Source organism: Ischnura elegans, chromosome X (assembly GCF_921293095.1).
Source record: "Ischnura elegans chromosome X, ioIscEleg1.1, whole genome shotgun sequence".
Taxonomy (NCBI): Eukaryota; Metazoa; Arthropoda; class Insecta; order Odonata; family Coenagrionidae; genus Ischnura; species Ischnura elegans.
The window spans coordinates 76,364,645-76,376,937 of record NC_060259.1 but is presented as its reverse complement, the minus strand read 5'-3'; the positions used below and the strand labels follow the sequence as shown (position 1 = coordinate 76,376,937).

The window sequence follows — 12,293 nt, the reverse complement described above, 5'->3', positions numbered from 1 at the left end:
AAAAGGCCAGTTTGGCGCCCATGCGATGCCACTCCACGTGACGTCACAGGGACCTAATTTCTATACGAGTAGATAGGAGTTTTACATCGTCTGAGATTACCAATGCATGCATGAGGCACAGAGCTGAGGGAAACATCTCGTAATAATCACCTATTAAAATTGCTTAAGGTCGGAAAGTTTCCTTCGTTTGATAGGGATATAATAATCCTTATTTGAGCCAAGCGCTACCTGCTAGCAGACTGCATCGTAGCGGCGCACACATCCTCGCCCCAAGGTCACATCACACGACGGCAGCGGGAACCAGAATGACGTCACAAAGGCTTTTCCCAGCATTCATACTTAGCCGTCGCGTTTTCGCGCGCTTGAAAATATTCACTTTTCACTTAATCGCGAAAAATAGATATCGTCATTTAAAAATCTAAAAGCGTAAAATGCGTACTCCAGGAGTAATATATAATATCTTTCGATTTAGGCAATAAAAAAATAATAGGAAGCCACCCTATTGGAAAGCATTGGAACAAATACGTTCTCTAGGAACTGAACTCCCTGCGACACAAAGAAGAGTCCTGTTGCACGACGAGCCAGTCGCGCCCGATCGGGGAGGGACTAGCGTGCCACTCCGCTCTTTTAGCGTAGTCGCACGTTTGTGCCACTGGCGGTCTGGGATGATTGAGGGCCCTGAATTTGCATGCCCGGAAATTGATATTTGACGCTATTCTAGCACTTAAAACTAGATAAACGATGATAAAAAATAGCAATATTGTGAGAAAAAATATCATGAAAAATGATAATTCCACAGCTTACGTAATTTAATAATAGATCATGTTTCCATCATCTATTTAGTGAATTTGCTCCCTAAAACTGCACTGAAATGTAAGAAAACCTCGAAAATAGGTAATCCTTTTAAGAAATATTTGCATTAATTTTACAAAATTGTCCAAAATTTTACTAGTGGAATACTTTTTGAGGAATCCATTTTCACATTGTTACGGGGAACACTATTTTTTTGAAAACTTAAAAAAAAAATGCTTTCAAAATAGCATCAGGGTTATCTTTATTCTTCCAACACCTTTACTGAATTTGTTTTTTATATGATCGTTTTACACTCGGCATGCTGTACATAAAGCAGCTAATGAAAATTTAGGATTTCATAATTGCAAAAAAAGTTTGGTCCAAGTAATTCGAGTCATTTTTATTAAACTTTTTTGTATAGGCTTCACGATAGATGTGAGCATTGTGGGGGTCCCCTTGTTGGCCACAACCAGCTGACCTGACCAGACTGCCCCTGGTTGGTGCCGACTCACTTGCAAAGTGCCCGTCTCTACTTAGTCTGGTGTGAACAAAACGCGAGTGGCCAAACACGGCTATTGGTAGTGTAACGTCAGCCGATTGTTTTTCCAAAATACCTCTTTATTTTCTTCAAATTACTGAGTTCTTTATTGTCTCACTTCTTGAAGCAACTTCCTCTATTGTATATATTCTCATCAATCCCCAAAGGGGGATATAATGGAGGAGCACAGGGGCACGTGCTCCCCCCCCCCCCCCCCAGACATTAAAAAAATGATATTTTTAATACAAATATTTAAAAAATTTATATTTCAATATAAAAGTTATAAATATTTATATATTAATAACTCTTATATCAAAATAAAGAGTATTTTGTAGAGTAATTTTTGCATGTAGTTTTTAATCCCAAAGACGTGAAGACAGTTTGTCTGTCAGATCCTGGTACCCCCCAGAAAAAAATCCTGGATCCGCCCTTGACAATCCCCCCTAGGAATTAAGGCTGGGGGATTTAAGTGCAACTAATATAGGGGTGTGTGGGGGTATGGAATACCCACCAGGATAATCGGTAGGAGCGAGATTCATAAATAGCGGAATTTTAAGATAAATGGTTCAAAAAGGTGAGTTTTATGGCTTTCAGAGGAATGTTTAATTAATCCTTACCTGTTCTATTAGTAATATTTAACCAATTGAGTAAAATGGATTAAACTTAAAAATTTCTCTGAGCTCTGGGGGGGGTTTAACCCCCAAAACCACCCCCTCACTGCACCACTGAGTCCAACTACTTTAATGTACTCATCAGCTGCATTGATTAAGGTTTCCAAACTACCCAAATCCCTCAACAAGGGAAAGGAAACTTAAAGCAGGCCCACAAGGATACACTCTTGAAGCTAAACTCATGAAGTCCGAAGTGGCTTTGGCATCCACGCTCCCCAAGAGGAAGGGCCGCAATGACATACGTTATTTATTTTTCTCTGCAGCAGTAAAGAGCTTATGATAGAAATTATACTTTTAGATTCAAATTGAGAAAAGTAGAAAATATTCCATACATTGAACATATTAGTCCACTATTCCACGTATCCTACTACTAGTGAAGTAAGTTACTTACATCAAAACACTTACGTTAAATAGCTGTAAGCATGAAAGTCACTGAGACAATAAATAAATCATTAGAAGGGGTGAAGAGTCACTAGGTACCCAAAATAGAGGATGTATTTGAATTACGTAACTGGTGATATACCTCACAGGACTTCACGAATAATTATTCAGTTTAAAAGTTGATTATTATGTAAAACAATACATTACTGAATCAATTTCTTTTTGGTTTGACAATTTTTGGCCCTTTTTGCTATGTTGCTTCACAATTTTTTGAATAAGCATCAGATTTGGATTCAAAGCCCCTAAACACACAAGAACAGGAATGAATTTATCCTAAACCAAAACTTTTTAGGGAAAGCTCCCAGTGAGAAATGGGTGGTGGAATCCACGTGGAACCCATGTGGAGAATTAACGTGGATACCACGTGTTTTTGGTCGTGGAATCAACGTGGAAATTTGGTGGAAAAACTAAAACAGCAGTAGGTGCTGTCCTAAAACCATTAAAACCTCAACCACTCTATATCTAAACCTTCTATATATGTGTCTACGATTTTTCATGTGCTCTCATGGCTGCCTTTCCACAAATTATATAAAAATAGCATGTGCGATACATTTTCACATAACTAGCGTGGTTTCAGGATGATAAATGACGCAATGTCACCAGAGAGTTAAGTTCCACAAATTAGGAATTCTGTTTAACATTTTATGATAATCACCACAAATCCACTTGAAATCAACGTGGATTCCACGTGGGTCCAACCACTCAATATCCACCACCACCAAATATCCACCACTCAACGTGGATTCCACCACCCATTTCTCACTGGGCTGCATTTTGGCTGGATTATTGCCATAAAATGAAATAAAAGAGAGGTGCTCAAATAAGTTTCATTCAACTGGAACTAAGTCTGACCTTCAAGCAATCAGTACTTCTTGAAAAGAAAAAAATTGCATATTGGCTACTCTAAACATAATATACACAAATCACTTGGGCTTAGTAATTGGGCCATCACTACCTTCAATACTCTGCTATTTTTTATCAAGCTTTTACAATAACTCATTCTTAAGTATAATCTACTCAATGTGATTTAGGTACTAATGGGCTACAACGTAAAATAACTTGGATACTTTTAAAGGAATAATGTGCCGGTTTATCTCTTTTGGTGTAACAGTATTCTTATCAATGAATTTGTATGGAAATTTGTACAATAATTATTATTGTAAATGGCATTAGTTTTCAGGAGGATTTATTTCCAAGAGCATTCAATGCCTTTTCTTCTCATTCACACATCACAAATAATAATTGATACAAAAATTGCATATTTAGTCTAAATGCAACACTTTATGATAATGCGTAAGTTCATTTTTTAAGAAATACATCCAGCGGTAAATCCTCCCTATGAGTCCACCTACCCTACCCTCCAATGGAAAATGGGCCACTCCTTTATTTCAAATCTATAAGCATAGGACCATCTTAACCCTTAGATACTCAAGGCGCCGATATATCGGTTTTTGGTTTTCACTTTAAAATGCCCAAGGTGCCGATATATGGGCTTGTGTTCAATGCCATGTAAAAATGTTTGTTTTTAATAATTTGAGTTACATTCACTTTTATACTAGAGATTACATAAATATTATCACTCCTGATGGAATGGTATTTCTTCTACAGAATATAGTGTCCTAGATGAACAAAAGAATTTTTTTAAACTTGTATTTGTGTATATAATGCCTAACCCATTCTTGAGTCAGGTTTGAGTTTTCTGGGAGTAAAAACAGACGTTGCCGTGAGAGCATGAGGATTAAACTAGTTTCCCATAGAGAGCTGCACAAGATCAAATCCTGGCCTTTTCCCACCCATTTCTGTTTATTGCCTGTGGCGCCCTTGTGCAAGTCTCCAGCAGACAGTTAAAGGGCTCGCCGACTGAGGGACGAGGAGCGGCATGTAAGTGGCGCGAGAAAGTACCGTTAGTTCCACTGAGAGAGGACTGGCGAGAAGGACATACGCACGTGCCGCCTGAGTGTTAGAGTGTCATATATTGGCTGAGTTGCAGTGTATTGTAAACATATTTTTTTTGGAGTCAATAAACTCCCGTTATGTTAATCGGTGTTCGGACTCCGATTACATCTTAATCGCCTGTACTTCGGGTCTTACATTGCCCATGCCTGCAGTCACACCCATCCACGTGACTTACTCAGTCCACAACCAACCTCTCCCAGGTTGCCCATTTTACAGCTGGACGATCGCACGCACACACTGTGAGAGAGGGTAGTGAGCATCCTTGCACAAGAGGCTTTGACAGTCAACAGATTTAGAATGAAGTCAGGAAAGGCTGCCTCCTAAGAGCCCTTGCTTCCAGGGAGAGAAGGAGGGAGAGTCTCTTACTCATAGGTACCAGGGCAGAGTACAACCAGATTATGCATTTGCATACAGGTGCCAAATTTACATTATGTAGATTCAACCTTCCTCCTTGAATACCCACAACGCTTTCAACAAATATATTTCATGCCAACCAAAAATATGTGGTGCACATCAGCCACAGAGCTTACATTGAGGAATCTTTCATAATTCATTTCACATTTCAGATAGTATGCTCAACCTTTTACATATACCTCACAGGTGTAGCCAATGATTCCACTGCTTTTGGCTTGGGTTTAAATGTTGAAAAGTTTCCACTTTCCAACAAGCTTTAAACACCATGTGATGAGACTGGCTACTCATCCAAAGGAAGAGCCCCGTCATTCCCAACAACCACAAAAACACAGATAGCATCAACATTGAGCCGTAGGAATAAGCAGTAAGATGGAGTATTGAGAGAATTAATGATTGCATCAATACCACAGAGAAACACGGCCAATCAAAGAGGGGATGACTTTCTTGTAGATCCCATCCATGAACGAAACCAATTTACATTAGGATTATGCCCAGTTGTACTTAGCCACAATGATAAGGCAGCCATGTCTGGCACCTGATGAAAGATAGCAATATCAATGAAATTTGTTCTAAGAGACTGACCTCATGTTCAATCATCCCAGTTATCAACATAGATTGGTTTAGAGCCAGAGCCAACCTTATCAGGGGGTGCCTCACGCATCTGGTGAATATCAGAAGCCCAACATAAAATAGTACGGTCTTTGCCAGCACTGAAGAGCTGCTGATACCACGGCTCAAAGGTGCAACACTTGACTGTATCAAAATGACCAAACTTTTTTACTTTAACCCCAGTCATAATTTCATATGCAATCACAGAGCTACCAGAGGGAACAAATACCAGGTCATGTTCATTGTCAAAGCTTGTCACATCCATCTGGACCGCACATTTTGAATTATTACGTGTAGTACCGAAATTGACCATTAAATTTGTCCCATTCACTACATCCCAGACCCGTAGTTTACTGTCAGCACCGTATGACACCAGAAAAAATCCATTTTCTGTAAAACGGAGTCCATTCACGTCGCCATCATGTGCAGTAGAGGGTGAAAATTTCCCTGCACCTCCTTTCCCATTGTGTTGATCCAAAGACTTGAGGCATCCTTTGGCAGACCTAATATCCCACAAGAGAATTTGGCTATCACAGCTGCCAGTCGCCAAGAGAGCCTCATCCCGAGGAGACCAATGGCAGGTGAGGACGTCTGATGAATGTCCACATAGTTCATGTGATTTGGACCCCGATTTGAGGTCCAGTAATATCACATTCTTGTCTGATGTAGCTGCTGAAAATAATAAGTACAGACCAGTAAAATAGATATATTTTATTAAGAATAACAAAGATGACCATAAGTTACATACACATAAATTATGTTTCAAAACACAGCCAATAATGTGGTCACAAAAAAACAATAACGATTTTTTCTAACGCTTTCAATAAACATCATCAAACCAAAGCTATTTCACATGCCCTCTACTTGAACTATTATCCTACACAGAGCAATGTATACAACTGACCAGCAATAAATATCTAGAATGTCCATCATACATTCCATCAGTCCAGTGGCGCAGCGAGGGGGGAGTTTTGGGAGATAAAACCTTCCCAGAGCTTAAGGAATTTTTAAGTTTAATCCATTTTACTTAATTGCATAAGTATTACTTGTAAAATAGTGTTAGGATTAATCAAATATCCCTCAGACAGACGTATAACTCACCGTTTTGGACCATTATTCTTAAAAATTTTCTGGAGGAGGGCCCCCCACAACTCCTGCTTACCCTGGTGGGTATGCAATACCCCCACACCCCCAAGTATTAGTTGCGCATAAAACACCCCCTAGCCTCAATTCTTAGCTGTGCCCCTGCATCAGTCCTCTCTCCTTGCCTTTGATTGGCTTAAATTTAGAGGAATTATTATTTTGAATCAAATTTCAGAAAGTTTTTGATTGGACTGCTCTATGCTATGGCCAAAGGAATGTATGACCCACCACAGCATCATGATGATAAAAAAATAGCCTCATGTCTATGCTTGTCGCAATTAAAATTAATGAAAAAGTTGACGCCGTATGATCACAATGAAGACAACAAAATATACAGCCATCACAAAGCCTCGAACCCAGGTCCCCCGGATGGTAGCCGTAAACGCTAACCACTACCCCACCTGACCCATCTGCAAGATGGTGCGATATTATGGAACTATACGCGGCTTGTGAAAAGTACCGCATGAAAATTAATTAATTACAGCCAAACTAAGGCCCATTCAACGGAACCACTACTAGTTCAGGGATGTGTTCACCATTCCGAAGGCCATAAAAAATACGGCATTGAAAAAGGCGGAGCAAGTTTCGTGGTATCCCCTTGTAAGTGACATGTTCCCCTAGGATATTTGAAAGAGGTGTTATCGAATCAATAATATGCTCAAAGTGTTTCCATGAAATTCAAATATTCCTATTAACAGGTAAATTCCTGTATGAATTCTTTCCAGAATATTACAATTACTTGCAAAAAATCCCACATCCCCTGATACATAGGCAACCCAGTCAAACATTCCCGCATTCATCTTTTTTTTTTTTTTTTTCGTAAATTCCCTTGAAATACAATAGATAGAGGTTCCATTGTAATTTCTGCAAGAGATATTTTGCTTTAGAGAGGTTATTTCCCCAACTGGGGCCCAAGTGCAGACTTTGTTATAGTTAGATTTTATAGTTACACAAGATTAGTTCAGAGAGAGGTTTTTCCTTACGCATTATTCATACCACGGAGTTGCGACCGAGAGTTATAAGGTTATCAATAAAATTTTGCTAGAAAAAATTATAATGCCTGAATATGGCAAAACAAATAATCAAAATTTGGAATAACTTAATGGTAAATGTTATATCAAAATTAATAACACCTAACATTATCACATGAGTATCAATAAAAGCAATACTGAAACCATTACTCATCAACCAGAATATGGTTTATCAATGAAGAGTAAAAATCCCAGAAACAGATAGAACTATTGTTTGTAGATAAAGACGGACTTAGTCTTTTAATGCTCAACACACATTCCAAAAAATTGAGAGTAAAACATATTTTCATATAACCTGAATATCAAGATAGCAATAGTTTTCTGGTATAAAATGCACGAATACCTGCAACAAGGTAGTTCTGAGAAGGAACTTTGCTCATCTCATGGTGATTTATCATCCCATTCAACCTTGTCTCAAAGGCAAGAGCCATCATATTACTGTCCCACAGTTTCACCTTCCTATCCATTCCAGTGGAGACAAATAATCCTGAGTCAAAAGGATACCACTGCAAACATTCCATGCTACCTTTGTGGGCAGCAGGGTGAGTTCTGAAAAAATCAATGAGTCAATAAATGTGCATTCAAAATTAAAGAGCAAGATCATTAACGAGCTGATGATGAAATGCAAGAGGATTGTAACAATATCAAAGGGAATCTACAAGGAAAATATTAAATTGCAGCACGTAGAAAATAAATACTTTAGCAATTTATTCTAATGTATATTCAAATGAAAACCAAATTAAAACATATTTTTTACATAAATTACTCCAACTCCAGCTTGATCCATAGATCTAACAAGTATCCAGAGCCTTTGATATTTATTTCTTGGAGCACCACATCCATTAAAAAACTTCTGTACTGTCTCTCAATGTTATATTCTTCACAAAACCTATTCTGAGGGCATTTCATATATTCCTTTTTGTAGCACTGGCGCTTACAAACTTTACACCCCTTGCAAAAAGGGGAATTTTAACCATTGGTACTCATATGAATCAAAATTTTGTACTTCAAAAATCATGAATGCAGTGCTGACGGTGCATTTCAATTTTCTGTAACCCTTGAAATTAAAAATATAGCAAAATTATAAGAGCTTTATAAAGTTCTTCTCTGGATCCTGAATTTTTACGTCCATTCCTTGACTGGATGAAACCTCATGTAAATATGCGGAGAAGTTCTTCAGAAAATAGTGTTCAAAGTGAAGCTACCATTTTCCGAGCCTCATAAACCACAGATTTTTTTCATCTAAAGCTTGATTTAAGTTAAAGATCCAGAGATCATGGTTACTAAGCATCGGACACAAAAATGGCATTTTAATAATTCCTCAGCCATCTTACAGACCCGATCTTGCCCCAGTAGACTTTTCTCTTCCTCAAAACCTCTCTCAAAAGACTCGTGAATGGGTCCCAAGACATAGTCAAAGAAGCTTGCACGCAAGCTCTGAAGGATGTTTCAGTGACTTCAAGTGAGCATATAAGGCATGGCAAACTCGCAAATGTGTTGATGGTAAAGGAGCATATAATGGACTTCGCTATAGTTTTGTAACTGTAATTAAATCTTATTATTTAAAATACACAGCCTGTATGTCCAGTAAGATATTTATTTTCCCTCCTGAACATATGTATGTAGCAAACCATGTCTAAAATGTCATAATTTAAAGAAAATCTTGTTGTTACAAATACAAAAATATTGAACTTTTATTTTATATTATTCATGGCATTTCCATAGAATTGAATGATAAATAGTAATGAATTATTTTGACAAAACAGCCATTGATGCAGGCACCTTTGTCATAAATAGTTAAGTGTTTTGTTAAAAATTCATGACAGGGGTGTGACTCTACAAAGGTATGCTTCTTTTCTGATAATATTTTTTAGCTCCTTCTTATGAAATACTAGTAAAATTACGCAATTTTCTCCATATTTTTAACATCATGTAAATCTTGAATTTTTTAAACTGATGCATACCTAATCTTGAGGGGTTGTATTATACTTTTCTAATAAAGTAAAATAGATTTTAAAATAAATATATCTAAATAACTTACAGTAAGCATGAAAAAAATGAATCATTACATTACACACACGATTCTTTGAAGTATTGGTCTCATGAACTGACCACCTTAAAGGAAGAATACTGACCTTTCAATTCGGTGTAAGACTTTGGCTGAATAGCTGCAGGCACCGGTATAGTACATCAGATCATGAACACATATCCCACCATCATTACCTCCAGATAGTAAACTAAAGTTAAAAAAAAAAACATTCTCCCATGACTTCATCGGAAAAAATTGAAACAATAGCAATATTTAAATTTAGAGGATAACAGAGACCTTAAACATGAACTTTTCAGTCATTGGAAATACACAGGGCGAATAAGAACCTTATATTGGTATTATTTCAACAACAAATTTAGATCAAGGAGATGCTAGAATTAGATTGATGCATCCAGCAGGTCCTGCAGTTATCTTTTTTCCTGACCACGTTAGGTCCTATACCGGCTTCCAATGCCTACAGGATACGTTTGAGTATCATAACTTGTCATTGAAAGAAACTGAACGTCACTAATTACAACATCTTATATATAGTCCTATTCATGAGTAAGATATACATGTAAACAAGCCAAGCACACTAACACACGCAGGTATAGTACTACGACACTGCATCATCAAACTACCACAGTAATATAATTCGAAATATTTCTGTAGAATTAAAAGAAAAGATATTTACTTTATAAGTAGGGTAGGAATTACATTGTGGGCCAAGGTAACACAAGTACGATCAACGTTCAACAGACACGCAACACAATCAATCAAAGAAATCAAGACAATCAAATTTCAACAACTGCATAAACAGTAAAACAAGCGTTCTTACTATCTGTGTTCACTTGGGTCTATGTCCATGCAGTTAACTGTCGCGGAATGAACATCTTCAAGCTCCCAGTCTTTCACTATTTTAAGGGTGAACGATCTTTTGGTAACAACAGCCCTCTTCAGTTCACTCGTAGAGGATAATCCAGCTCTTACGCTATCAATGAGCGAAAGCATTGTTCTCCTATTATGGTGCTATCCAGACAATAACAAAATCAACGCAAATTTCAAATCAGTAGCCCAGTTCTCCGAATGATCCCCAACGACCAACCCAAAATAATAAGAGGCATCTTAAATCGCCTTAAAAGTTACAACCAAAACAAGTGAATGCGTCATCCGTTTCTTCTTTGAACTACTCAGGTGTATCGTTTGTTGTGGACATGAACATATGTATGCTCATGGTTGTGGAATTGGGCAGTGAAATCAAAGAATTCCGACGATTAGCAGCGTGTCTCGCATCGTAACAGTGCTTCATGTTTTGTAGTATCGTCTGAAATGCGTGACCCTAGCTTAGTTAAGGACTTCCCATCCTAAGGTTGTAAGTTTCTCTTTTTTCGATTGTAGAAGTTTTGCATTTGTTATTATGTGTTGTGAAATGCCTTTCTCAAGAACCTCATTGTTTAATCTTTATTTTGGCTGTTGAAGAATAATGTGTTGCCATTATATTTCCCCTCAAATAAGAACGATATATCTTTCCCTTTTTAAGTAAGGGCGATGTGTAGTAGGTATAAGACTGAATAATGTCTTTCTCTTTGTAAAGTTTATGTGCGGTAAGCAATATTATTATATGCAAGGATTGCGATGTGTGAATGATTCCTTTTATATACTAAATGATTCTTGTTACACTTAACTCACGTCCATCCTTCGGCTTGTCGCACTTATGTTATTCCTCTATATACTTACATGAAAAATGCCGTGGACGTCCATAAGACATTTGTAACAGTCCATAAGGAAGACCAACCAGAAGAGTTCGTGATTGAGTCATGGTGGAGGGAAGGAAGTAGGTATTATTGACCTGTGATTGAGGGGATTTTTGACCATCTAAATGACGTCTGGGTGTTCTCCCTTGGTCCCTCCTTGAAATGTTGTTGTAATCGATTAGGGTAAATTAGAAGCTTTCAGGAAAGTACAAAGTTGTTTCTTCTAACTTATTTAGCTAGAAATAATTGTATTGAAATGTTCAATCGTGGCCCAACCTCATCAAGTTATTTACTTCAATTAGGGAAGGGGATGAGAGGATAGAAACTTAACAATCGTTCTAGGCTGCTCATAACAAAATGCACCGTGTAGTGATGGGTCGGTCATGAACGATCGAATCATGTGACCAGGGTCATCTCCGAGATTGATCGGTGAACGGGATCATTCAGATGACCGAGAGGGTCATTTCCTCCCGTCGGTCGTTCGTGACCGTGGACCGCCGTGGACGTTCTCCATCAGTCGCGATCGTCGGTCATTCATGATTGTGCTAGACGCAGGTCATTCATGATTGTTCTAGACGCAGGTCATTCGTGATTGTGGTCATTCTCCGTCAATCGCCAGCCATTAGGTCATTCGTGATTGCTCATTGCATAGGTCATTCTCAAACACAGTCCAATCGCTATCATTCTTCGAAGATGTCGCGGTTGATGATCGTTACTCGCGACCTGAATTGACCGTTTTTGACTGCTCTTTCACTCGTGGTGATGAATGGCATGGTATTGCAATCACTTTTAGGGGCAATGTTCGTAATAATTGTAAAGTTTTCTATAATCGACATTTCAGGGTACCTATGGCCTTCATATCTCAGGTGATATGCCGAAAATCTAGAGAGAGCCCAGTTTTCTTTCATGCCTTTC

At 38.1% G+C, this 12,293-nt stretch overlaps 1 protein-coding gene across 1 annotated transcript; it reads right to left on the bottom strand.

Moving 5' to 3' along the window:
- Positions 1-3,611: 3,611 nt before the first annotated feature.
- LOC124170855 (DNA excision repair protein ERCC-8-like) lies at positions 3,612-10,766 on the bottom strand. Its single transcript, XM_046549862.1, has 4 exons — positions 10,463-10,766; positions 9,731-9,832; positions 7,939-8,144; positions 3,612-6,093 (listed from the first exon to the last, which is right to left on the bottom strand). Exons 1-4 carry the CDS (start codon positions 10,633-10,635, stop codon positions 5,402-5,404), a joined length of 1,173 nt encoding a protein of 390 aa, XP_046405818.1. The 5' UTR covers positions 10,636-10,766; the 3' UTR covers positions 3,612-5,401.
- Between the last annotated feature and the right edge of the window lie 1,527 nt (positions 10,767-12,293).

Bases quoted from the DNA above. Each gene is read 5' to 3' on its own strand.
- LOC124170855 (XM_046549862.1), bottom strand. From the start codon at position 10,635: ATGCTTTCGCTCATTGATAGCGTAAGAGCTGGATTATCCTCTACGAGT. The intron at 8,145-9,730 runs GTCAGTATTCTT...TGATTTTTTCAG, and splicing joins GTCTTACACCGAATTGAAAG to AACTCACCCTGCTGCCCACA. The intron at 6,094-7,938 runs GTATTCGTGCAT...TATTATTTTCAG, and splicing joins TCAGAACTACCTTGTTGCAG to CAGCTACATCAGACAAGAAT.